Source organism: Poecile atricapillus, chromosome 28, assembly GCF_030490865.1.
Source record: "Poecile atricapillus isolate bPoeAtr1 chromosome 28, bPoeAtr1.hap1, whole genome shotgun sequence".
Taxonomy (NCBI): Eukaryota; Metazoa; Chordata; class Aves; order Passeriformes; family Paridae; genus Poecile; species Poecile atricapillus.
This window is the reverse complement of record NC_081276.1, coordinates 3404575-3430209: the sequence shown is the minus strand read 5'-3', so window position 1 is coordinate 3430209 and position 25635 is coordinate 3404575. Positions and strand designations below refer to the sequence as shown.

Sequence of the window (25635 nt, the reverse complement as noted above, 5' to 3'; positions counted from 1 at the left end):
TCCTGCCCCATAAAAGTTGTGATTTCTCTCCTAGAGAAAAGGTCTGATTTAGCCATGATTCCTGTTGCATAATGTTTTCTGAGAGTTGCTCAGGGTTTCTTCTTACCCAAGAAAATGTTCTGAAGGTCTGCATATTGCTCAGTGGAGAAAAAAAAAGGGTTTTGGTAAAAAGCACACTGAGATTTGTTATCAGCAGGTCCGTCAGGTTGGTTTCAGACTCTTTTTATCCAAATAAAAGCATTTTTTTATCACTGCATTTCATAGAAGTTTAATGGCTAATTAATCTTTTACAAGTTTCCTGAGGTATGGAAAGGGGATTATACACTGCTAATCTGAACACATTGTTCTTATTATAACCTGATTAAAACTAATTCTTCTGTGGGAAAGCTTGGAGCTGGATGACCAGCTGATGTGGGAACTGTTTCCATGCATTGCCAGCTCTTACTGGGTGTTCCAATTAGCTACATTCATTTTTTAATGAATTGTTTCATCATTTGCACTGGGGAATTCTTAATACTTCAAATATTTGATGTCACGAGGCACCTCTTGGACTCTGTGGCATTCTCACTGTGTTTAACCATCAGCAGCTCCTTGCATCCCAGTTCTGCCCTTTTGGTTTGTGCCATGTGTGCATTCTGCAAGGAGAACACTTGGACCTGGAAAATGAGAGGTTTTTCAAAACATTTCTTTGGGATTTTCTGTCAGGCCTGAATGGTTTTATTTGGGAACTGCTGTGCTTTAAATGGCAAGAGGGTGAGGAGACAAAGGTGCTGAAGAAATCCTGCTGAACACAAGTGTCAGCCACTCCTCAGATCCCAGAAAGAAGGAGTTGCTGTTCCTAGGAAAGTCTGGGGTGACTATTTCTCAGCCAGACACGAGCAGTGCTGATCCCATGGCTGATGTGTGTTCTGTTGGGATTTTTGGGGGTTTGTCTGGGGGTGTTCAGTACTCACTGTGAGCCCCTCTGGGTGCAGGGTTTCAGTGCCCAGGTGTGCTGCTCTGGAACCTGTTGCAGGCATCAGATGAGTTACCCAGACAAAAAAAAAGAAGCTTTCTTCTCATTTATTTGTATGTTTGACACCTTCCTGAGTGCCCAATTCACAAATTGTTATTGAGACTTTGTGTAATTTGAAAGCATTTTCCCCCCAATCTCTTCCCAGTCATTTCATGGCTATGTTTGAATTGGTATTTGCCACATGAATGTAACCACAATTAAACTGTAAATATTATCAAACACATATCTCTTCCCACCCCCCACCCAACTCTTTCCTTTTTTTGGGCTGGGCTACTGTAGGGTTGTCTAAAATTCAACCAATTCTGACAGCTGCTCTGTGCCAAAAGGCTGAACTTTCAGGATTCCAGAGATTCCTTTATTGTTTCATTAATGCATGCAACCCCCAGCTCATTCTCCTGTAGATTTGCAGCGAGTGGAGAGCTGAACACAGGCCCCTTTTTACTGTGGAGAAAGTCCCTGAGAACGGTGCTAATGTAATAATACACTTTTCAATGCATCCATTTGTTAGGAGAGGGCTCACACCTCCTGTGGCCAGGAACCCAAGCAGCTTTCTGTGATTCATCACCCAAAAGCTCATAACAGAGCAGATCTTTGGCTTTTCTGTCCCTGCCTGCAGGTGGGAGAGGAGGCCTGGATTGCAGTGAAGTCCACGTGTCCTTGCAACTTCACTCTCCATTACGAAGTGGCGTCACGAGGGAACATTGTCCTGTCGGGGCTGCAGCCCAGCAATGTCACCCAGCAGAGGAGCAAAAGAGCCACCACAGCCTTTGAGAAGAACATTGACCTCACACGCTTCCCAGGAACAGGTAGCCAGCACCAGAAATGCAGCTCGCCCCTATTTTCGCTGAAAAACAACATTTTCACAACCTTTTTGTTAATGTGATGTTCCTTAAAGAATATAGATAATTTTTACAAGAAAAATAGAGAAATCCATTGCCCTCAGTCATGTAAAAAAAATTCTCCAAGAGGGGTAACTCTTGGAAAGTTTTCTTTGGTCTTTCTGCAGTCTTCCTCAGTTGAGAAAAGTAATTTTTTTGCTTGGAATGGAGTGGCAGGGAAGTTTAGGGCAGGGCTGGGGCAGTTGGTTAAATTGGTTGAGCTTAAACTGAGAAGAGGATGTTAGATGGAAAGAGAAATAGATTGATAAAGAAGATCACACAGCCCACAGGGGGAAGGGAAATGAAATCCTGGTTTGCACAAGGTGTAACAGAAAGACACAAATCTGGTGGATTTGGGGAGCAGGAGGATAAAAAATGGTGGGATTGGAAGGATGGATATAACAGCTGCAAAAGGAAAAGTCTGGCTGTCCTGGTGACCACTTTGGGAGTTGGGGAAAGAGTAACAGGAGCCTCCCTCCGTGTACCCACCAAGCTTTGGCAGTCAGTAATTTAGGATTTGTGATGATTTTCTGCACTGAAGGTTTGTTCTGAGCTGTTGCATTTATAGTTTGCTCAGAGGCTTTGTGGTTGCTGTCATTGGAAGTGTTCAAGGCCAGGTTGTGCGGGACTTTGGGCAACCTGATCTGGTGAAAGCCATCCTTGTCCACATCAGGGGGCTGGAAGTAAAGGATCTTTAAATGTCCCTTCAACCTAAACCATTCTGTGATGCTATTTAACAGCTCCAGTGATTCTCTGCTCTATAAACTGAATAATCCTTTTTCAGACTTATTCCTTTTCTTTCATTAACGTTCTCCAGCAATAGATAACGTTTTCTCTTTATTTTCAGCAGCTGGGTAACCTAACTGTGTGTTACCTTGATTTCATGGCTAGAGAAACATAGAGTACCCACCTTCTCCATGCTGCTCATTAAATTATGAGTTCTAATTACCTCTCACAAAGAGGAGGAAAAGGGAAAATATTCTGAACTTGAGAAGGTGTGCAACAGGAGCAAGGGAAGAATGCAAGTTCTGAATGGAGAGTTCTGTGCCTGTCAGCATTAGGAGGGGGCAGGAAGGGAGTGACTGGGATAAATAAAGCTATTTTTTCTCCACAATTCCTGTTTCAGCACCTCCCAGCACACCTGCAGCAGAGGTGGAGGTGTGTGTGACCTTCCTGAGGTTCTCAGTCGTTCACTCCATGGCTCCCCTGGGCCGGCTGCTCGTGTACTACGTCAGGGAGAATGGAGAGGGGGTCACAGACAGCCTGCAGTTCACTGTCAACTCCTCCTTTGAGAACCAGGTAGTGGAGAGGAAGGGCTGGTAACCCTCATTGCTGTTTAGTTTTTGGACTAATCACGGGATTTAACAGGATTTCCCTTCCCAGGTTGCTGTGGCGCTCTCGGCCAACGAGACCAGGCCCGGTGACGTGGTGAACATCAAGGTCAGAGCTGCAAAAGGAAGCTGTGTCTGCCTCGCCACGGTGGACAAGAGTGTCTACCTGCTCAAGACAGGCTTCCAGCTGACAGCCAGCCAGGTAGAGAGAGCTTCAGGCACTGGAGTCCTTTTCTCACTCCTGTGATCTTCACCCTCCTCGAGGAAGCAGCCAAGGACAGCAGCCCGTGCCCTTTCCCTGCAGGTGTTCCAGGAGCTTGCAGAGTATGATGTGTCTGATGCTTTTGGAGCTCCAAAGGAAGAAGGGCACTTCTGGTGGCCAGGCATGTCCTCACGGAGACGCCGCAGATCCTCCGTGTTCCCCTGGCACTGGGACATCACCAAGGACGCGCGCTTCGCCTTTACAGTAGGAAGAACCATCCTCCCTTCCCTCTGCACTGTCTCTTTTGGGGGGGTTTCAGCTCCACAGCCCAGGGGTTTTCCCCACATCAGAGCTGTTTCTCCAGGGTGGGTAGGATGAAAGGTAATTTTAGAGAACAGAGTGCTCTGCGAAGATATTTGAGAAACATGGTTTGACTTTGGCCAATCTTGGGAGGGCCTGGGTGAAGGAATGCTGCTGGGTGAAGGAATTCATGCTGATGCTCTGGAGGATCAGACAGGGACCACAAGGTTCCTCCAGGCATGGGTGAGCTTGCAGATCTCTTCTGCAGCTACTCCAGTGGGGAAGGAGGGTGGAATGGGGAATCTTTCCTTGTAGCCTCTTGGACTGTCCTTTGGAAATCATTTCAGTTTCTTTCCTGCCCTGGTTCTCCCAGCTTCTGTTGCCATCTGCATGAAAGACCTTTGTATCCTTGATCAAGTTACCACTTAAATGCTATATATTTATAGTTACTTGGTGTGTTTCCATAGGACAGATTTTAAAAATCTGATTTCCTTTGATCTGTGCTGTGCATTTGAATCAAGTTGCAAGCTGAGCATTTAAAAAAAGGGTTTTTTTTTCAAAATGCACTCATGCACTAATTCATTTCTTCATTGCTTTGCATACTAAGTGCAGCCTTCTAAGCTGAAAAACAGTCATTTGTAACTCTTAAGACACACTGCTATTTCCATGAGCTTTTTGCTTTGCTTTTGTTTAAAATGGGTGTTCCCTCATCTATTTGAGTTCTTCTTGTTTGCCTTTCTCCCTTCCTACAGTTGTACAGTAGAGTCCACCCACCCTTTCAGGCTCTGCTCACGTCCCTTCTGTGCTTTCCAAACCTCTGCAGGGTGTCACCTCTGTTCCCTGAGACAAGGAGGTGCCACCTGAAAGGCTGAGCTGTAAATAAATGTTTGATATTCCTGACATCATCTTCTCCTACTTGCTCCTCTGAAATCCAGATTGGTCTGTGAACCAATGTCACAGCTCTGATCTTTGATGTTCTTTCCCTTTTTAATCCACAAAACTGCTGATAATGATCCTTGCTTCCTACAGATCCCCCATCCCTTCATTCTTTGTCCTTCCTCTGATTTTAGCTAAATTGTTATATTATGTTGCCTTAAACCCCAGAAGCATTTGTCCAATGCCTCAATCTCATAATTACAAACTCTAAATTCTCATTTTTGCCCACTGCTGCTTCTGCCCCTGGGGCCTGAGGGGGTTTTTGCTCTGATGCAGATTTTTTTGTCCTTACTGAGAACTGTAAACTCTTGGGAAGAAGTTCATTTTTGGGGAGCTGGTGTGAATGCAGGGGCTGCACACCTGGTGCAAGGCTGGGGGTGTGTGCAGAGAACAAAGCTCATTCTCCAGGAGCTGGGAGCTGCTGCCCCATGAATAAGAGCATTTAGGGGACAGAGCTGGCAGCTTCCTCAGGAGCTCTGTGTTTCCCCTGTGTGGACACTTTCCATTTGCTTGGCATCCCTGGCAGGGCAGAGCTGGGGATGCCTGATGGGAGAGCTGCCTGCTCACTGCAGCAGAGCACACTGGAAACTCTTAGCAAGGGTAAAAAGCTGTAAAGTTGTATTCTAGGGGAAAAATTTGTGTAATGATTTTTCACCTGTCACACTTGCCCTAAGTGATGGTAGATACTGATTTAAATGCATTTTCCAAGCAGACAAGAGCTTTCTCCTAAAGCCTCTTCCGATGCACCTTCACATTAACAGTGATTTTTACACAAAGCTTTAAAAAACTCCTCAAGATTCAATTGAGATTTCCCCCTAGATGTTGAAATAGGATAGAGGGATTCTATTAAAAAAAAAATAAAAATCAGTGCACATTTAATTATTTTTCTTTAATTCTTTTATTTTTATTTTTTTTCCCCCTGCTGGCTTTTGTTTTGTGGTGTTGATTTTTCATTGTCTAGGAAACTGGCTTGGTGGTGATGACTGACATAGTCAGCCTGAACCACAGGCAGAATGGAGGGATGTACACAGATGAGGCTGTCCCAGCCTTCCAGCCACACACTGGCACCTTGGTGGCCACCATGCATTCCAAAATAGCACCAAGGTAACGTCTGGGGTTTAATATCTATTGTCTGTGTTACTTCTGGCTGGTTTTGTTCTCTATTCTCAGCTATTTTCCACCTCCATGCCCCCAGGTTTAGACAGGGCAGTGATGGTGAAATTTTTCCTACAGCTTGGTAGATGTAAAGAAGAAATGTATCTGACACTGCTTTGTTAAATTTAATTTAATGCTGGAAAAATGACATATGCAAAGAGTCCTAAATTATAGTTTTGAAGAATATTTCTTTGCAATTTGCTGTGAATTTCTTGGAATATTTGCAAGCTATGGCTGTTTTTGCAGTCACTCATTGCTCATGATTTGGAGCATTCAGCTGGTGGTCAAAATCAATGGAATGAGGGTCTGCAAGAAGAAAAGGTTGTGAGGTACTACAAGTGATGCTGCACCTGAGGATGAGTCTTCCCTCTGGTCCTGAACTTCCTGGAAGCCTCTTTTAGCAGAGGAAATTCTGGGGTTAGTTAAGAAATAGATAATGAAGCATAACAGGTATAGAAAAGCTGATTTAAATTTTTAAAGTATTAGAAATCAAGAGAAATCAAAAAGAGGGGATGGAGGAGATCAAGTAGTGACTGTAGTATCTGCTGTTTGGAAGTCGTGTTGTATTTTGTTCCCCTTGATTCCACTTGGTGAAAGAATTTGGATCACAAACCAATTTTGTTTTAGACTACATTATTTCTCCTGGTTTCAAAGGTTATCTTACTTGTACTATTTTTTCAGATTCTTGTTTCAGTCTGCAGAGTGTGTGTGCACACAAAGGGGTTGTTTCAAAAGACCGTGTAATTTGTGTTATGAGTTATCACCCACTCACTCCTTAATGAGTCTGCACCAAGCCAGAGTTTTGGTCATGTGAGCCAGAGTCAGGTGATAACTCTGATTTATCAGTGACTCCTGAAAATATCTTATTTAAAGTATTGATTTGCAAGGATTTGTTTCTTGTTTTAGCAGAGCAGAGAAGAGGAAAAGAACCTTCTTCCCTGAGACGTGGATTTGGCACTGCCTCAATGTCAGGTATTGGCATTAATTATATCCAATGTTCTCTTCAGCTACAGAAAACCAAACTCTTTAAAATCTAATGAGTTACCCTGGCATTTTCTGATTTTTTAAAAAAATTTATTATTTTTCCCCCATTGCTGGTGTTTCTCTTCATTGCCACTTCAATCTTTGCAACATTTCCTCTGGTCCTGAAGAGCATTCCCTTGCCTCAAGCTGAACCTGTCAGTTGTGTGCACATTGATTCTCCATCAACTCCTTTTCAAATTTCACAGAGCCCTTCTTTCTCTGTCATCTCCTGCAAGAACATCTCCCCCAGACCTCAATCTGCTGCCTCATAAATCCTGGTTTCCTCTGGGTACAGTTGGAACTAAAAAAAAAAAAAAATCCTAAAGAGATAACTAATCTGTCCCACAACAGCACATCTAGGATAATTTGAATCAATTATTAAAAGGCTTCTCCAGGTTTGCAAGTAAACTTCATTCTTAATAAATGATTGTAAATTAAATTTGACAGGAACTTGGAGCAAGTGTATTCAAATCTGATCAATTGAGCATGAAATATGCTTTGTAGAAATACACAAAGAATTCCAGAAGTGCCCGTTTGGGCCTCAGCAAGCTGGGGCAGTTAATTATAAGTGGGAGAGTGTGGAATAAAAAGTTGCAGATTGCATTTTCTCCACTTCATTTCATTAGAAACAACCGAGTTGGAGCATTCCTTAATTTCCACTCTCTTGAACAGGAAGAATTTATTTTTTTTTCTTCTACCATTTATAATTATAATATACAATCCTAAAAAAAAAAAAAAAGAAAGAAAAAAAAAAGAAACAAAAGCCTAATGTCAACTTCCCAAACCAATTCTAAAAATTCCTAGAGCCTGGCTGGAGGGTCTAATGGCTGGAAATGAGTGTGTACTTTGGCCCTGTGCCCAGAAGAGTAAGTGCCCTCATGTGTGAAAATAATGTTAATGCTGGTTATGGGCTGAAATCCCAGTGGAAAGAACATCAGCTGCAACAAATTGTCCGGTTAAACAGGCTGGAATATTGCCAGCCCTGGAGCCAGGACACCCTGCTGCCTGGTCCTGGGGGCTGGACATCAGTGCAGGTATCCCTAACCCTTAACCAGTCTGCTTAAAAGGAGATAAAATAACTTCAACCTTTAAGTAGATTTAGATTGGATATTGGGAAGAAATCTTTCTCTGAGAGGGATGGAGCCCTGGCACAGGGTGCCCAGAGCAGCTGTGGCTGCCCCTGGATCCCTGGCAGTGCCCAAGGCCAGGCTGGACGGGGCTTGGAGCAGCCTGGGATGGTGGAAGGTGTCCCTGCCATGGCAGGGGTGACACTGGATGGGATTTAAGGTCCCTTCCAACCCAAACCATTCCATTTTTCTATGATACAAGTGCATCTCCCAAGGCTTTTCCCCCTGGAGTTTGAGCTGGGGAAACCACATTCACCAGCCAGTGCTTGGAGTCTGACAGAGCTTATAAAAAGCACAGTGATCTCCCCTTTTTATTGTTTCAACCCTTTCCCTTTGTAATACAAAGACAGAGCTGAGTCCCTGATCAGCTGCCTGGCTCCTGACAGGAGCAACAACTTCAGGCTCACTGAGATTTCATTTAGAGGAGCAAAGCAAAGGTGCTTCAAGTGTGAACAAACTTCATCTGAAAAGCAGTGGAAGTGCAGCCCTTGGGTGTGTTCTGGGTGTGCAAAAGGCACCTCTGCAGATGAGGATGGCCTGTTGTGCTGGACACTTGCAGAGCTTCTTCTGAAGACCTCTCATTCTCATTTTCCATGCCCCCAAAAGCCTACAGAGCTGGCAGCATGTGTGTCAAGCTCTGGGGAATAAATAAGAACTTGAGAAAAAACAACCTTAGGGTGTACTCACAACTGCACCAATCATCCTGCCAGCTGAGCCATGAAATAGCTTTTGTTCTTGTGTTAGATGAAATGTTTTCTGTTCCAGGCAGGTCCAAGACTGCTTTGCAGGAGGGAAAGAGCAAAGTCTGAAGAACAAAACTGAATTTCTATTATTATAAAGCGTGGAAGAGGCTACCAGGTTTATGATATCTCACTGTGCTTTGCACAGGAAAGCTGAATACTCAGAGATTTGATTTTTAATAATTAATTTCAATCCTCATTGAAAGAAAATGATAGGTTTGGAAATTTTCTAAGTCAGTCATTCCAAAACCAAGCAAACCAGAAGGTTTCTGAATCAAAACAAGCAGTGGCTGAACTGGATGTTTAGAAAGTTTCTCATTTGTCTTTGTGTTCAAGCAGAGTCCACAGTGGGCAATGGACACAGGGACAATGAGCTCCAACAAAAACCACTTTTATTTCACTAGCAATTAAATCAATTATTGTTGAACTGCTTTTATCCAGGACTTCAGTCTGGGATTATTTCTTGTCTTTCTTTTTAGATTTTGATTAGGTTTTCTTTTTAGATTTTGATTAGATTTTCTTTTTAGATTTTAGATTAGATTTTCATTTTTGGGGTTTGTTTCAGAGTTTTGTTTAGATTTTTTTTTTTTAGTTAGTGAAGATATTTGCCTCTAAGAAAAGTGACTTAGAAATGAGGTTGCAAATAAAGTTTTTAATTGAGGAAGAATTTGTGTTTTGCAGAAGTAACTGCTTTATAAGGTCCTAAAACTGATAGAAAATACGGAGCCTTCTGTAAAGTTCAAAGCAGAGGATGCTATCTTATAAATCTGGATCTGGAGGGAATTTCCCAAAATGCTTGGGGACTTCATTAAAACTCATTTAATCCATGTGATCAAGCCGAGTTATTGTGTGTTCCTTTGGCAGTAACAGCTCAGGGGAAGCCCAGCTGCGAGTGGAGGTGCCCGACTCCATCACCACGTGGATCACGGAGGCCGTGGCTCTGTCTGAGGAGAAGGGGCTGGGCATTGCCAGCCAGGCAGAGCTGAAGACGTTCAAACCTTTCTTCATCGACTTCACGCTGCCCTACCACGTCATCCGGGGCGAGCAGACCAAGATCCCCCTCACTGTCTACAATTACCTGGCCGTGTGTGCAGAGGTAACAGCTCAGCCCTGCCCCTGGCTCAGCTCTGGGGCACCACCACAGCTGGTAGGATAAGGTGTCAGGCTAACAGAGAGGGTAAGCTCAGCAGAGATGCTTTGAGAAGATAAATATTGCTTTTTTTTTCTACTCAAATAAATGTCATCTCTTTATTTATTGTGGTAGGCTGAAGTGTCTTGCAGCACTTCAGAAAAGCGAATGTTGAAAAAGACTGAGAAGACAATTTGGAATCTCGTGCTGAACCACAAAGAAGAATTTCCTTCCTAATCAAAAAGCTGACAAAAAGAGTTTATTTTGGAGGATTTTTTTCCCTAAGAAATTCCATCTCCCTTGATGTTTTCTTCTCATGCTCCCCATCTGCCCAGCTCCAGTAGCCTTTCCCAGAAATACTTGTAGAATTGCTGAGCTGAAAGTACTGCTCTCAGTCAAATCCATGGCTAGAAACTTTGAAGAATGAATAATCTGTGATTTTTATGAAGAATTCTGTGGGGTTCACATAGATCAGTTTGGCTTTGTGGCTGATATTTCCAATAAATGACATTCCCAAAACTTTCACAGGTCCACGTGAAGATTTCTGTCCCAAAAGGAATAAAGTTTGTTGGGCACCCTGGGAAGCACCACCTGACCAGGAAGAAGTGTGTGGCCCCTGGGGAAGCCAAACCCACCTCCATCGTTCTGTCCTTCAGTGAGCTGGGCCTGAGCAACATCACTGGTACACAGAACTCAAACAGCTTCTTGGGGCTTGGAGGGGTTTTAAAAAGTGTTAAAAGCGTTTATTCTTATTCCTCTCTCAGAGAAAATTCTTATTTCCCTATTTCCCCAGTTCTTTCATTCCACTTGCTGCCAGCTTGGCTTTTCAGCCTCATTTATCATAGGAACAAATTCCCTGCCTGTGATGCACTGAATGCACAAACAAACATCAGGACATTCTCTGGTCATCAGTTTTCCTGCTGTGATATTTGCTCATGCAAGGTTGGGCCTGTTACATTTCCCTGAAGAGATCAGTGGAAATTTTTAAACAAGAGAATAACAACAAATTCTGTGCAAATAATCCCAGTCAAAACTGTTAGCAACACTGAAAAGTAGGGAAGAGTTTCTCTGTTGCCCCATGATTGTTCAAATATTGCCCAATTTTAGATGTGATCACTCAAATACGGATAAAGGGAATATGAGAGAGAGGTAATTACAGTATTTGATGTACTGTTAATGAGCTACTTCTAATTAGTTTGGATCTCTTTGATTTCTAGAGATCTTCCTATCTCAAAATCTTGGCTGCTTTTCCTTTCTGTTTCTTAGCAAAAGCTTTTGCCTATGGTGGGACCAACTGCTGTCAGGAGGGGATGCAGACCCTGAAGAACAGCAAACACTCAGAGGACTCTTACATGGACAAAAGGACCCCTGTGGGGGTGGATTATGTTCGCAGCAGTGTCATTATTGAGGTGAGAAAACATGAATTTATGATAATTCAGGGGAAAAGAAATGCTTGGGCAAATGGTGAAATCAAAGGTGAATAGGTTTATAAAGATCCTCAAGCTGATTTACAGTGTGTTAAGGAGATTGGAAATAATCAGCTTTAGTGGTGCTTGTACAGGAAGAGCCCATTTGAGCTCCTCTGGTGAATCTTCAACACAGAGAATAAGCAAAGGCAATTTTATGGGAAAAGCATAAATATAAAAAATATAAAATAGCACCCTGTTAATCTAAGAAATATGATGAAATGGAAGGTTCTCTGGCAGTGGTTAGCACTGCTCTGGCTAACAGAACACAGTGCCATCACTTTTCTATAAAGGATATAAACCATTGCACAGCAGCAAAAATAATTTCTATATTTTCCAAGTAAAACTGGAATCTGTTCCTGCTAATCCAAGTCCTGTGGTTTATGTGTGGATTTCTGTCTTTCTACAGCCAGAGGGACTGTCCAGAGAATACACCTACAGTGTGTTCTTCTGCCCAAATGGTAAGTTCATGATTTGAATGAAATATATTCAGTTTGTTTGAATCAGCTTTAAAAAGAAACATTTGGCTTCATCTCATTACAAAAAAAGAATAAATAAAAAAAATCTTTGTTTCCATTTCTCTGTGATTGATGAGTTATGGTGTGTAGGAACAACTTGTAAATAAAGAGTCTTTCTTACCTGGCTGGCTAATTATGAATTTGCTCTAACTGCCCAAGTGATTTCTGGAAATGGCCATTAAATTCCTTTACTTTATGGAACAGTTTAAGTATTCAGCACTGTGGACAGTAACTGGGACTGTACTTTATTTTCAGCTGGTGTTTTAAGATTCAGCTCTGGAATCAGTCTCTCTTTTCTGCCAGAGATTTGGATAGCTCAGAGTTGGCTTCAGTAGCTAAACAGAGATGCTTTTGACCACTAGATTAGAACTGAAAAATCACTTGCTGAGTTCATAAGAAATTCAGCTGAGCAGTTTGAAGGATTTTCTGCTTTGAAGGAGGTAAAAATAAAAGATGAGAAAAAACATCCATGTGTATTTTAATACTTTAAAAGAAGCTGGAAACAACCCCCATGTACTTATGAAAGGTCTCTTTGAATTTCAGTTATCAGCCAGGGGTTATTTTTGATGTCTGTAAGATGAGCTCTAATTCTTACAACATTCCCTTGTTTTTCTGACTAGAGAAAATACACATTTCCACGCCTAACAAATATGAGTACCAGTACATGCAGAAACCAGCCCAGATGAGGCACTTTGACATTGCTGTGAAGGCCCACAACGATGCCCACCTGGCCCTGTCCTCTGGCCCCCACGACATGGCAGAGATGACAGAGATCGTCATTGGGGGACAGCAAAACACCAAAACTTGGATTTCCACCAGCAAAATGGGAGAGCCAGTGGCCAGCAGGGACACACCTGGCATCCTCTCCTGGGATGAATTCCGCAGCTTCTGGATCAGCTGGAAAAATGGAGTTATCCAGGTACTGAATTCTTGTGTGTGATGGTCTGGAAGTCTCTTTTTAAGCAGAGTTTGAGCACACAGAGAGAAGTTTTTCCTTGGTGTAGAAGGTGGGACTTCATTCCTGTTGCCTTTTCCCTCTGAAGCTGTTGTGATCAGAACAAATCTGCTTCTATCACTGTTATGTTCTCAGGACCTCAATCCTCAATATTTTTATTGATGAAAGCCTTGAAGGCCAAGCCTGTGGAATTCTCATTGAACTGCCTTGGATTGTTTTGTGGGTGGGAAAGAGAGAGGTGTTGCTGCATCTGCAGCACACATCTGAGCTGGGAGGTGTCCCAGCACACGAGGCAGAGCAACTCCACATGTGTGGGCTCTTGGAACTCCATGGTCTCTTGTCCCTTCCAGGTTGGCCACGGTACTCGGGTGCTAAATGAATCTATTATTGTGGAGTGGACAGTCCCCAAACAGCTTGAGGTGAAGTACATTGGCTTTTCCACAGGCTGGGGGTCAATGGGAGAGTTTAAAATTTGGAGAAAAGAAGAGACTGATGAAAATCACAATGAAGCATTTACTCTTGGAGTTCCCCACAACATAATTCCAGGATCAGAAAGAGCTACGGCTTCAATAATAGGTATCAATTATCAGGAGGTATCACTTAGGTACCCTTTATCAAATGTGAACAGATGCTCCAGCTGTTACTTCTGACCAGTACTTGAGTAATGCACACCAGATAAAACAGTCACAGGCACTTAGAAATGTTTATTACTGCTTAATTCTGGGGCAGATAATTCCTTGGGGTTTCTTTGTCACTTGTTTGAAGCCTGTTGGGGTTGACAGTGGCTTCAAGCTGATGCCACGTGAGGGGCTTTGCAGGGGCACTGTCTGTTATAGTTCATGGTATTTATTGCATTGTCATCCTCATCACAAATTGTGCCATGTCCTAAACTGGTCTAAACTGGGAAGCTGTGGATAATCAAAGGGAAGTCGTGAATAATCAAAGGCTGAAATGCAGAATTTCTTTAATCAAACAAGAGATTGAAGGGCTAGGACTTATCAGCTGAAGGACTTCCCACTTATGTCAGTTTATTTGAGCTGACTCTGGGGTAGCCAGGAGATATCAGTGCAGTCACTGGGGGTTAATCATCAAACACCAAAAGGAAACTTTAATTTCCTGATCCTGAGCAATTCCCCTCTTTCTCAAACAGGAGATGTGATGGGTCCTACTCTGAACAACCTGGACAACCTGCTGAGGTTGCCCTTTGGCTGTGGGGAGCAGAACATGATCCATTTTGCTCCCAATGTCTTTGTCCTGAAATACCTGCAGAAAACCAAGCAGCTCAGCCACGAGGTGGAGGTTGAAGCTACCGATTACCTTGTTCAAGGTAACCCATTGCAATTAAATTTACAGATGGAGAAAAGGCTTTGAATTAATAGTTTTACTTTACATGTTGCTTTTTCTAATCAAGAATAGCCCAAGTGATGAGGATTCATCATTTCTTGCAGGATAACCTCACAGTCTGACAGATTTTGATGGCAAGACACTTTCCCTTGATATGTAACCTGTGCTTCCCTTCAGTAACTCCTAGTTCAGATGTTTATTGATTTATCTTCATCTTTTCTTCCTTAGCTGATTTCTACGTTTAAACATTTTAGAAAGTAAAGGAAATTAAATTTAGCAAAAATCTGTATATTTAGGGGGTTTTGCCTGATTCGTAATTTGTCTTTCCAAGCCTTTAGTTACTAGAGTTACAGGTCTTCTCTGGACTTTTTTTTCAACAGTGTTTTCTTAGTAACAGCATACCAAAAATCAAAATTTTGTATCTAAAGTAGTTAAAAGCCTTCATTACATGGCTCTATGTTATCTGTCCTTTCAATGTCCTGTCCTACTTTACTAAGCAGCTCAAAACAACCTTTTATTTTTTTCCCCACTGTTTTTCTCAGCATTTGTTTTGGGGAGAGCCACATGCAAAATAGTTTTATAACTAAGTGCAATTCTCAGGACAAGTAAGAATTCAGAGATCATTAAAAAGAAGAGTGACCCAAAGGGACAAAGCTCTCTTGTGTATGAGTCAGACAATAGTCATGTCATGAAATCAGAGGTGACAGGGTTAGGTGGTTCTCCTCTGAAAATATAAATATAAAATGTAATATGTGAGATATTTCTTGTGTTCAGCAGCAAAAGCCCAGTGCTGCTTCCTCTGCCTGGCTCCAGTCATTTCACTTGTAATTTTCTGTGCTTGCTGGGAGCACTGAGGCAAAGGGAATTTGTTAATGGCCCGAGTCAGTGTTTCCTTTGCAACATCATTTGCTTTTGTTTCTTTTTATGAATCTGCAAACCTTCCAGGTTTTTGGCTCCAAACTCTGTTTGCTAATTAACCCTTACAGAAGAAACCCCCAAGAGTTTTAAACCATTCTGTGTTTACTGGAGCCCTGCCAAGTACAAGGTTTAGATGGGAAATGCTCACTCTAGAAGGCTTTTGTGATTTACCAAGCCAGAAAACTTCATCCCTTAATCATCCATCATGGAAAATGCTGATACCCAACAATTCCCGTGTATTCCCTCTTCTTTAGAAGTGGCCTGGGACAAACCAATCAGTATTTTTTCTACTTCCCCACAAAAAAAAGCAGGTGGGCAGGGGAAAACTGGAGAGGGGAACCTCTCCAGTGAGCCCCAGCATCCAGAAGATTGTTCAGAAAAGAGGAGGGTTCAGAAGAGCAAGCAAGATATAAAGTCTGTGCTGTGCCATTCACAACCAACAACCAAAGAACAAGAGCAAGAGCAATGAAGCATAATCCAGCTCAAAATCACAGAATCACAGAATATCCTGAGCTGGAAGGGATCCACTGTGATCAAGTCCAGCTCTGGAATGAATGGCCCATGCAGGGGTCAAACCCACAGCCTTGGCAGTACTGGCACCATGAACATTCAAAAAGAGAGGAACAGAAACAATGAGAAGAGGGATATAAAACATAAGGACTGAATGTGTCCATTTGCACACTGGAAATGAGCACTGAGGAGCTGTTTAAGCAGGAAGTGCTCAGTAGTAAATCATACCTGAGGGCTGCAGGGGGCAAAAAAGCAATTTAATTTAATTTAACACCTAGTTTTTGGAAGAAGAAAAAAACAATACCATTACTTAGGCTTTCTGCCAGGTATCTACCTATCCCACCACCCCCTGATAAAGATGTGGTGGCTACAAGAGCATCATCAATCTCTAGGTCTTCATTCCTCCCATTTTTCAGGCCATTCCCAGTGAGCACTGGGGGGCTACAGAGCAACTGGGAAGTGTGGGAGTCATGGGCAGCCCCTCCTCAGGGACTGAGGAGTTGCCTGTATCTGCAGAGGTCAGCAGAGAAACTTCACCTCCGGAAATGAAACAATAATCCTCTCCCATAAAAACGTCATGTGGAGTGGGATAAAACACCTCCTCCCCTGCTGCAGAATTCAGCAGGCATGAAAAGTCTTTTGGCACAATCTTCTTGCAGATTGGAGTTTTCCTTATCAGAAATATCCATCCTGGGGGGTTTGACTCCAATGGGTGTTTCAGAGCTTTTTATCCAAGTGTGGATTGTGTATTCATCCCTGTGGAGGATTTGCTAGGATGGACATGGGTGTAGACAAACAGGTTTGAGAAGAAAATCATTTTCCTGGCAGAAAAAGAGAATTTCTACTCTTTTGTCATTTTCAACCTCAGAAGACATTCCAGGAGAGAGTTCTTATCTTCAGCATTCACCTTGTTAATAGTGATGTCTAAAACAAGCCTTGGGACAGCCCTTGCAGCTGTTCACGTGCACAGAGATCACAGCTGTTGTTTTGATGTTATGTGAACTCATTCCAAGCAACAGCTTTGGGGAAAGTCTGAATCCAGCTGTAATGTCACAGGCAAAACCTTTTCATTTGGAAATGGAAGTAAAATGGAAGGAGAGTGGCTTTATGCTTAAGTCAAAACCTTTTGATAATGCATTTTTTTTTTCAGAGAAGTATCAGCTTTTTAGCATTTCCAGCATCCAAAAGGCAGGAGCTGCAGTGTTCCAGATGTTATCCTGAGCAGATTTCTGGATGAACTGCACACAGAGCTGGCTCTCACTCACAGCAGAATAAGAAGCTGCCTCGGGCAGCAGAATCCCTTACACGTGTTCCAGATGTTCTGAGTCTTCATTCACTTTAAATACTTGTTTTTCTCTGTGTGAGGAGATTTTGGACTCCCCCAATTCTTTTGTGGCTTCCAGGCTACCAGCGCCAGCTGACCTACAAGAGGCAGGACGGCTCCTACAGTGCTTTTGGGGAGAGGGACTCATCAGGGAGCATGTGGTGAGTAACTATTTAAAACTGAGCCTGAGAGGTGCTAAGTGCTTGCTAAACAGGAAAAATATACAATTGGCTGGGAAAGAGGAGTGACTTTCCAGCTTCTCTCGTGGTATCACACACAGTGGAAAACAGAAATAATGCAATAATATTCAGTGACTACAGAATTGCTGTACAGTGCTGCTGAGTGCTCTGACTACATTAGTTGATGTGTTGTAGGTGATTCAGGACTCAGGAGCAGTTTAGAGAGTTAAATCTGCTAATTAGTCCAGGTTTCAGGCACAAAGCTGTAGTTAAGGATCATATCTGCAATAGGAGTAGCAATTATGGAGCATTTAAGCACCTGATTCCATTAGGGAATGGAGTTTTACCTGAAGCAGGTACAGGGAAATGTGCTGTCTCTGTAAGTGGGAGAAGCTTTTACCAGGGTAGGTAAAAAAACCACCAAAACCAGCTCAAAACCCCTCAAAAACAAGCCTGGGAGGTTTGTGTGGCATCAGTCCCAGGGCTCAGCTCTGGACATCCAGGGCTCCATCCCTCTGCTCCATCCATGCTTGGGTTTTCTCTGATTGCAGCACCACCGCTGCCCTGCTCTTCCTGAGACAGGGATCTTCCATCCCAGCCCCTGGATGTGAGATCCAGTGACACAGAATTACTCAACACTCGAAAAATCCCCTGCCAGGCAGCAGTGTTTGCTACCCTCCCATTCCTCAGGGGCTTGTCAATGCAATGACTCAATCCCCCCAAGCTGGCCAGGGCTCACACTTGTTCTCAGAGGTTCAGAATTCCAAAATCACTTCTGGTGCTTTCTTAAGTCTTAATTCTGTATAAAGTGTAACATAGCTTTCAGGCTTGAGGAAAGGATCTGGATTTCTTATGAGAAATATATTGATTCTTAATTTTAAAATATTGATTCTGATCTTAAAAACTTCAATAATTTGGGATAAAAAATAACTATATTTTAGAGTGTGTCATAATTTTGACAAATACACCATTGAGTTCTACTTTTCAATTTAGTTTGTTGGCCTTTAATCCTTTTCTTATCCAAAGCCTGGACAGTGTTTGGGTGCTTTTATGTCCCATAAACGTTTTATCGACATTATTTAGTGTTTCTCAACAAGACTTTTTTTCAATTTGTGCTTTCCAATAACATAGTATTTTCCTTACAAGTACTTTGTATTCTGAATTTGTTTTCTCAGTAAAGATGGTTAATTCATTTTTACAGGTTAACAGCTTTTGTGCTCAAGTCCTTTGCTCAGTCTCGTGGGTTTATTTTCATTGACCCCAAAGAACTCACAGCTGCCAAAGACTGGATCATCCAGCACCAGAAAGAAGATGGTTCTTTCCCTGCTATGGGCAGGATTCTAAACAAGGACATTCAGGTAAAAACCACACAGGATCAGCAAGGACATTTTTAGAGTTGTTATCAGAGCATGAAGTGATGCAGTTTGAATATGAATTTTGCACTTGAAAGGCTGGAATGCTACAGGGAGAACCAGGGGAATTTCAGTTAAAAACAGTCTGTCAGAATGTGTCTGTGGGGTGTCCCCAGAGGATGGAAAGCAAGGTGTGAATTCTTACAAAATTCTGCATTGAATGTGTCCTCAGGCCAGGGACAGCTGAGACCTGGACCCAGCCACAGTGGGCTTGGGTTCCTAAATTTTATACTCCTTGTGTGCAAAGAAAAGAAATTTGGTGATGCTTCAGCTTCTCCTCTAGTTCTAACACATCCATTGTATTGCTTCAAAGTCTCTTTTTCTTCCTCCAGTGTCCTTTTCTCTGGTTTTCACCCAGTGGTTTGTGTTGTTTGTCCTTCCAGGGTGGGATCCATGGGAAGATCTCCCTGACAGCTTATGTGGTTGCATCTCTTCTGGAAACAGGTGTCACTTCTGAGGTAACAAAAGCTCAGTTAAAACAGCTCCAAAAATTCTCTCTGTTCTTTTATTTTTAAACTTCATTTTGCTGCTCTTTGCCTTCAGTTCTGTGCTCTCTAGAATGACTGACAGCATTCAGGGAAGAGAGGCTCCTGGAAAGCCTTGGGATTGTTCTGAAGTTATGGAATTTGAAGTTGTTCAAGGTGGTCTCCCACCCTTCAGCCATCAGCTCATGATTATTCCGCCAGAGCAAAACACTTCCCTGCAGCCCCATCCCTCAACCACTCCAAGAAATTACTGCAGAAAGAGTTTTCTGCCTCTTAGCTTAAGCTGTGAGTGCAGCCTGTGCAGATCCTGGTCTCTTGCCTGTAGAGACTCAGAAATCCTGGCTTGGTGCTAAAAGCAGTTTAACTTGGGGATCCAGAGAACTCTTGTGGTCTGGCTTGGCTGCAGTGGCCAAAATGCTACTGCTGTTAGATTACAGAGCTTTCAGAGAGCTGAGCTCCTGCAACGGGCTGGACTGAGGGCTCTGGAGAGAAAAGTTTCTCTTCTTTGCAATGAGACAGAGCAGGAACACTGCAGGAAAGAGAAGCAGCTATGTAGGAATGGCCAATTCTGCAAAAAAAAACCCCAAACTCCCAGTACAACTGGTGGTTTAGGGATTCCTTCTTAAAACTCTGGTAAAACAGTTCTCCCACCCCCTGATGTGTTTCTGCCAGCATGCAGCTGCACTAGAATGGAGATGTTTAGATAAGATCATAGTGACACATCCCCACTAACTAGGACTGGGAAGATTTCCCTTGCCCTTCAGCCAAGGGAGAGGGCAGTGGTGGCTGTGCACAGGCAGAGCTGCCTGGAAGATGAAAAGAGGTGTAGTGGATGTTGCAGCATCTCCTGGTGATCTGCCCTCAGACAAAAGGGTCTGTTCAGGCACAGCCCTGTGAGTTTGTGGAGGTGTCAGAACAGCCAGTGCCCACTCAGGAGCTCTGATAACCTCAGCACTCCTCATCCATCCTTGTGCAGCCTGAAGAGTGAGACCAGGCTGCTGTTGCAGGCAGATGCCCCCTAATCCCCTGTCCTCGTTGGAGTGGAAGGTTTTCAACCTTATTAAAAATTCAGAAAACCCTGCAGAGCTCACAGAGTAACTTCCTGCCTCCCTGTCAGCAGTGTCCCCCTCTGAGCAGTGACGTGATGCTCTCTCTGGGCTGCTGTGTGTCAAGGCAGCCCCAGCAGTGCAGTTTCTGTGGATTCTAATGGTTTTCCTAGAGGAGATTTGTGAGTGTTCCTAATGATCTTAGCTAGGAAATGAGGAAGGGGAAGGTTAGTGCCACAGGGAAATCAAAGGAAACCAAATTACATCAAGTCCAATTAAATTGTTTCTATAAATTATCAGAGCCACGTTCCTGCATGGTGAGGTCATTGGGGGAGTTAATAAAACATGTTTGTTGGCTGCAGGGACCCCTGGGAACCTTGGCCTTTATTATCCTCTGGCGTCTGCCAGACGCTCCAGAGTGTCAGGAACACAATCAAACCTACAGTAAAGAGCTCTCCCCTGCCCTGTTCATCTCCTGCCTTGCAGGGACATGGAATTTCTTCACCTTTAGGGGGGAAAAAGTGTATCTCAGTGTTAGCCTAAATCATTCTTGCTCTGCTGTTTGCACCTTTTCTTGAATTTTTGATGCATTGCTTTTCTTAGGAAAAGTGTCAATGTTGTTCTGCAGGGAGCAAAATGTATCTTTCTGAGTTTGTTTTTTTGTTGTCGTTTTTGTTTGGATTTTTTTCGTTGGTTTTTCTTTGGTTGGTTTTTTTTTTAATGGGCACGATGTAACGAGTAATAAAGCCATTCTAACTTCTGAGACTGGTACATCTGTTCTGGGCTCTTTCCCCTGTGAATGTAGGAAGAAAGAACAGCTGTTGACAAAGCAAAACATTTCCTGGAGTCCAACCTGTACTCAGCAGAGGACCCCTACACGACGGCCCTGAGCGCCTACGCCCTGAGCCTGCTGCACAGCCCCTCTGCGGCTGCCATGCTGCGCAGGATGAACAGCATGGCCATCACCCAGGGTATGAGCCAGCCCTGAGCTCTGCCCCTCACAGCAGCAGCCCAGCACAGCCTGGATGCTGAGCTGCTGGAGAGGATGGGGCCTGGGAGATGAGGGATTCCTCACGGCAGTTTGGCTTTGTAAGAAAGGGGGCTGGTTTTGTAGAGGGCTCCACACGTGTGGCTGGTGCTGAAGGAAGGCGAGTGCAGCAGGATCACAGAATATTCTGAATTGCAAGGGATCAGCTCGTAAGTGAATGGTCCACACAGAGGTCAGAGCCACAGCCCTGGTGTTCAGCAGCAGCTTTTCACACCAGCAGAGTGATGTCAGGCTGTTCAGAGGCTCTGCAGTGCTCCCCTCGCAGTGACAGTTTGCCCTGTAACACCTCACATTCCCTGATGGTGTATTTAATCCAAAATCCAAGAATGATCCCATTTGTCACATTGAATCATCTTTGTCATTCCAAAGGGAGCCCCAGGGACTGGGTGTCCAAAAGGAGGGACAGTGCAGCTCAGGGCACGGAGCCAATGCAAAAGTGGAATTTGACTCTTCCTGTGCACAGAGGCTCAGCTGCACTCCTGCTCTAGTAACACCCATGTCCCACTGCCCTCTTCTCCTAGATGGCTTTACACACTGGAGCCTCACAGGAACCCTTGTCACTGATGAAGACACCTTCATGGGCTTTAATGATGGACTCTCTCAATCAGGTAATTGGGAACCTGCAGTGCAAAGGCAGAGAAAAGGGAAGGGGCTGCCACACCAGCCTGCATGGATTACAGTGAATTGTTTATAAAATACAGGGTATTCTAAAACTGTCAGTCAGGGCAGGGTCCAGAGACAAGAGAGCTCAGAAAAGGCAGGTAACATTATGCTGAAAGAATAAATGAAAGACAGAGAAAGATGTGGTTCAGACAGGATAGGTTTTTCAGCCCCAGCTGTCTCATCAGCTTTCACTCTAGGTTTATAAAGACAGAATCCCACGTGGCTCTCACTATTCTGTCAGGGAGTAATAATTCAAAATGGAAATCTGTGTGAATTCAAGTATATTTAATTTTAGAGTTATTTATCTTTGTGTTTTCAAATGGACCTAAGGATTTTTATCACTGGTCACTGACACTTCAGCTGATTTTTCTAGACTTTGGCTGTCAAAGCCACAGAAACAGTGAGTGATGCTGTAATTTTCAAGCCACTTAAAGCCATTGACTCTTTGGATATGATGCAGGTGCAGCAATGTTTAAGAGGGATCTGACTGGATGTTGTATGAAAATCTCTAGGGCAGGACAACAGTGTGGGCAGCAGCAGAGTAGAACTGGAGTGGGAGAGGAATTACAGTCAAGGAGAAGGAGCTGATCTCTTGTGTGAATATCTTTATTATTGGTTATCTATTGTGTGAAGGGAGGCTTATGTTGAAAGCAGAGATATCTTAGGAGGTGAAGCACCTTGGCTGCAGACATTTTAACTTCCATTTTCATGTGGTTACTTCTGCAGACTCTTAACTTTTTAGAATTATTTTTCAGTTAAAAAAAATTCACAGAACTATCTCTAGACCTGCCTGGATTCTTGCCTTTAGGTGGTATTTTGATTTTTTTTTTTTTTTTTTTTTTAATTCACTCCTCTTTCAGTTGTTTCTGCAGAAGTGGAAATGACATCTTATGCCCTTCTGACCTACACACTCCTGGGAGACGTGGCCTCTGCACTCCCTGTGGTCAAGTGGCTCTCACAGCAGAGGAATGCACTGGGAGGATTCTCATCTACCCAGGTGAGCTGCCTCTGGAACAGGTAGCTGGGATGCATGCACTGTCAATTGATTCAGGAATGCAGAGTTTCCATCTTCCTGACAGAATTTTTGTTCTGGTGAGAAGAAAAACTTCCCAGCGCTCTTTACTGCTTCCTCCTTGGACTGGTAATTTGAAAGGAATACAGACTTTGTCCTCAAAGCAAAGGCAGGTGCCTTTGATAGGGAAAGTGAGCAAAACCTGGTGTTTCTTTTGCCATATGAATTAATAAGGAAGATTCTGCCACCTGGAGCTGAGCAGAGCTGTTTGGAAGTTTGCTGTGCTCCTGTGTTCTTCACTATTCTGATTTCTCCCTCTTCTGGCCCCCAGGACACCTGTGTGGCCCTGCAGGCTCTGGCTGAATATGCCATCCTTTCTTATGTTGGAGGAGTCAACCTGACCATTTCCTTGGCTTCTACTAACCTGGACTACCAGGAGACCTTTGAGCTTAACAAGATGAATAAAAAAGTCCTTCAGACTGCAGTGGTAGGTGGTTTTGTGCAGGCAGATTTTTAAAGCAATCCACGTCAGCTGGGTTTGGAATGAGGACTTGGATCAGTGATGGTAAAAACAAAAGTTAAGCATTGAGACCTGTGGGACTTTCTGTGAGTTTGTGGCTGGATTCTGCTATGAAGGAGACAGCACTCCTAATTAAAGGCATCTTTCACCATAACCAGTGCCTGATGTTTATTTTGTGCTGCTGTTTGTCTCTGCTGTTTTAAGTGCACGCGGTGAAAAGACTAAGCCATGCTCACCTCACTTCTGCAGTGTCTTTTATAAAGTTATTTTGTACACAATAGGGCTAAATTTAATATTAATTTCCATTCTGTGTGCCATGTCTTGTCTGTGTCTGACCTGTGTGTTCTCCCCAGATCCCCAGTATTCCAACAGGGCTGTTTGTGAGTGCCAAAGGTGAAGGCTGCTGTCTGATGCAGGTAAGGTTCTCATGGGGCTGGAGAAAGCATGGGAGCAGATGTTCTCTATCCTCACAGCCTGTTTGCTGCTTTTGTAATCCCACCTTGCTGCAAGGAAGGACTTACACTTGGAATTTCTCTAAAAATAGTTCTAAAACATGGTGCTACTTTAATTTAGGAAGTGAAAATGTGTTGCCACTGAGGATGAACAGATCACACGGACACAGGTCGAGGTGTGGTGAAAGAAAAGAGCCGAGTTTATTTTTCCTCCCAGGATTTATAGGTTTCTGACCATGGCCAGGGATTGGATGGTCAGGATAACACTTTCCCACTGCACTGGCCATGAGAGATGCCCATCACAAGACGTGTAACAGAAAGAATGTTCACATATCTATGTTTACAGTTACTGTCCTGGGAAAGTCCTTAGAAAACCATGTCAGCAAGCTCAGAAGCTGAGTTTTCAGTGCGACAAAAATGTGACTGTATCAGCTCTGGCAGAGCTTATATAGAGCTATAACTGTGTGGAAAAGCCTCTGTGCCTGCCATTCCCCCCTTCTGAAGAGATCTTGTCTCTGTGCTGGCCTTTATGGGACATTTGTAGACACTTTGAAACACTGGAGCTGTAATAAACCACCCTGACGTGCTTTGCTTCTCCCTCTTCCTGCTGCAGATCGATGTCACTTACAATGTACCTGATCCTATTGCCAAGCCAGCCTTCCAGCTGCTGGTGAACCTGAAGGAGCCCAAGGCAGAGCAGCACCTGCAAGCCCCAGCCCCGCTGCGCTCGGGCTCCGCTGCCCAGAACCGCCCCGGAGCCCTGCACAGGGACCGGGCCCTGGGGGACGACGAGGACCCGGCCTCGGACCAGGACCACCGCGAGTACAAAGTCATCCTGGAGACCTGCACGAGGTAGGAAACACCAATCCTGCTCCCCACAGAATGTTCCATTTGCTGCTCAGCCCCTCTGTGCCAGGAAAGCACCCAGCTCTCTCTTGCTGCACCATCTGGATCTCGAGCAGGGTGAGGCAGAACTTTCAGGCACCTCTGTGGGGTGTAGGACAGAGTCATTCCAAGGTCATTCTCAATCATTTCAGTGCTTAGAGTGTGTCAAAGGTAGAGAAATAAGAACAACACCTTGAGGTTTTATCACTGAGTTTCATTATTATCCAAACCCTGAAAATTACAAATGTGATGTGATTTGCTTGTGTGAGGATGAAAAGAAAAAGTTCTCGGTTATTTTCTTAAAAGCCTCAAAGAGCAAGGTAAATTCAACTGGTTAACTAATATCTTAATTGTGTCAATAGTTTTATAAATATTAATGACTTGGCTTTATTATTTGAGCTCCTTAGTGGTTCAGTTTTGGATACCAAAAACCGAACAGAAGACACTTGCCGCCATTGTATGAGTTTGGAATCTATGGTAAAGGTACAACACATGCAGATATTTATTAATAAGCTCTCAAATTCCTTATCTCCTTGCTCTATATAAGGAAATGTAAAATAACTTTTAAAAGTGGCATGATCCAGAAGTTTCATTTCTAGCTCTCAGAGCACTTTACAGAGACATGAGCAGTTATGTCTCATTTTATAGACTGGAAAACTCAAGTTATTGTAAGAAAACAGCTTGGCTATAGATAAACATCAGCAGGAATAGTTTCTGACCTGTATTAAATCCACTTAAACTTTTTCTTAAATACCTTTGTACTGCTGCAGTCATCAGGAGTTGCTGATCTTATAAGGCACTTGGATTTTTAGGAAGGTTGTTGGAAATTTGATGCAAGAAAGATAAAGCCACAACCAGAGTAAATAAAGAGGGCTCACACATCCTGCTGTGCAACAGGAGAAACCATTCCCAAGAAATTCACAACTAAGTTGCATTTTTGTGACCAGGAGCATGGCAGCTGTGGGGGCTGCTGCTGCACTGACCTCCAATGAAGAAATGTGAGTGACTCAGATGGAAATGGAAAATTGTGGCTGCATCAGAGTTCAATGGGAAACTGTGGCC

At 43.5% G+C, this 25635-nt stretch overlaps 1 protein-coding gene across 1 annotated transcript in view; it reads left to right on the top strand.

The window, feature by feature from the left end:
* Positions 1-25635, top strand: part of CPAMD8 (C3 and PZP like alpha-2-macroglobulin domain containing 8) — a 54838-nt gene that overhangs the window by 9829 nt on the left and 19374 nt on the right. Inside the window, exons 14-35 of the mRNA XM_058858704.1 lie at positions 1632-1821; positions 3020-3192; positions 3277-3426; positions 3529-3690; positions 5624-5766; positions 6724-6789; positions 9572-9803; positions 10365-10518; positions 11103-11245; positions 11712-11763; positions 12441-12739; positions 13126-13351; positions 13926-14102; positions 16951-17032; positions 18252-18408; positions 18846-18920; positions 20799-20964; positions 21563-21649; positions 22565-22701; positions 23048-23203; positions 23590-23652; positions 24302-24540. Of these exons, the coding sequence (XP_058714687.1) occupies positions 1632-1821; positions 3020-3192; positions 3277-3426; positions 3529-3690; positions 5624-5766; positions 6724-6789; positions 9572-9803; positions 10365-10518; positions 11103-11245; positions 11712-11763; positions 12441-12739; positions 13126-13351; positions 13926-14102; positions 16951-17032; positions 18252-18408; positions 18846-18920; positions 20799-20964; positions 21563-21649; positions 22565-22701; positions 23048-23203; positions 23590-23652; positions 24302-24540 (3329 nt within the window). The remainder of the gene's footprint in view (positions 1-1631; positions 1822-3019; positions 3193-3276; positions 3427-3528; positions 3691-5623; positions 5767-6723; positions 6790-9571; positions 9804-10364; positions 10519-11102; positions 11246-11711; positions 11764-12440; positions 12740-13125; positions 13352-13925; positions 14103-16950; positions 17033-18251; positions 18409-18845; positions 18921-20798; positions 20965-21562; positions 21650-22564; positions 22702-23047; positions 23204-23589; positions 23653-24301; positions 24541-25635) is intronic.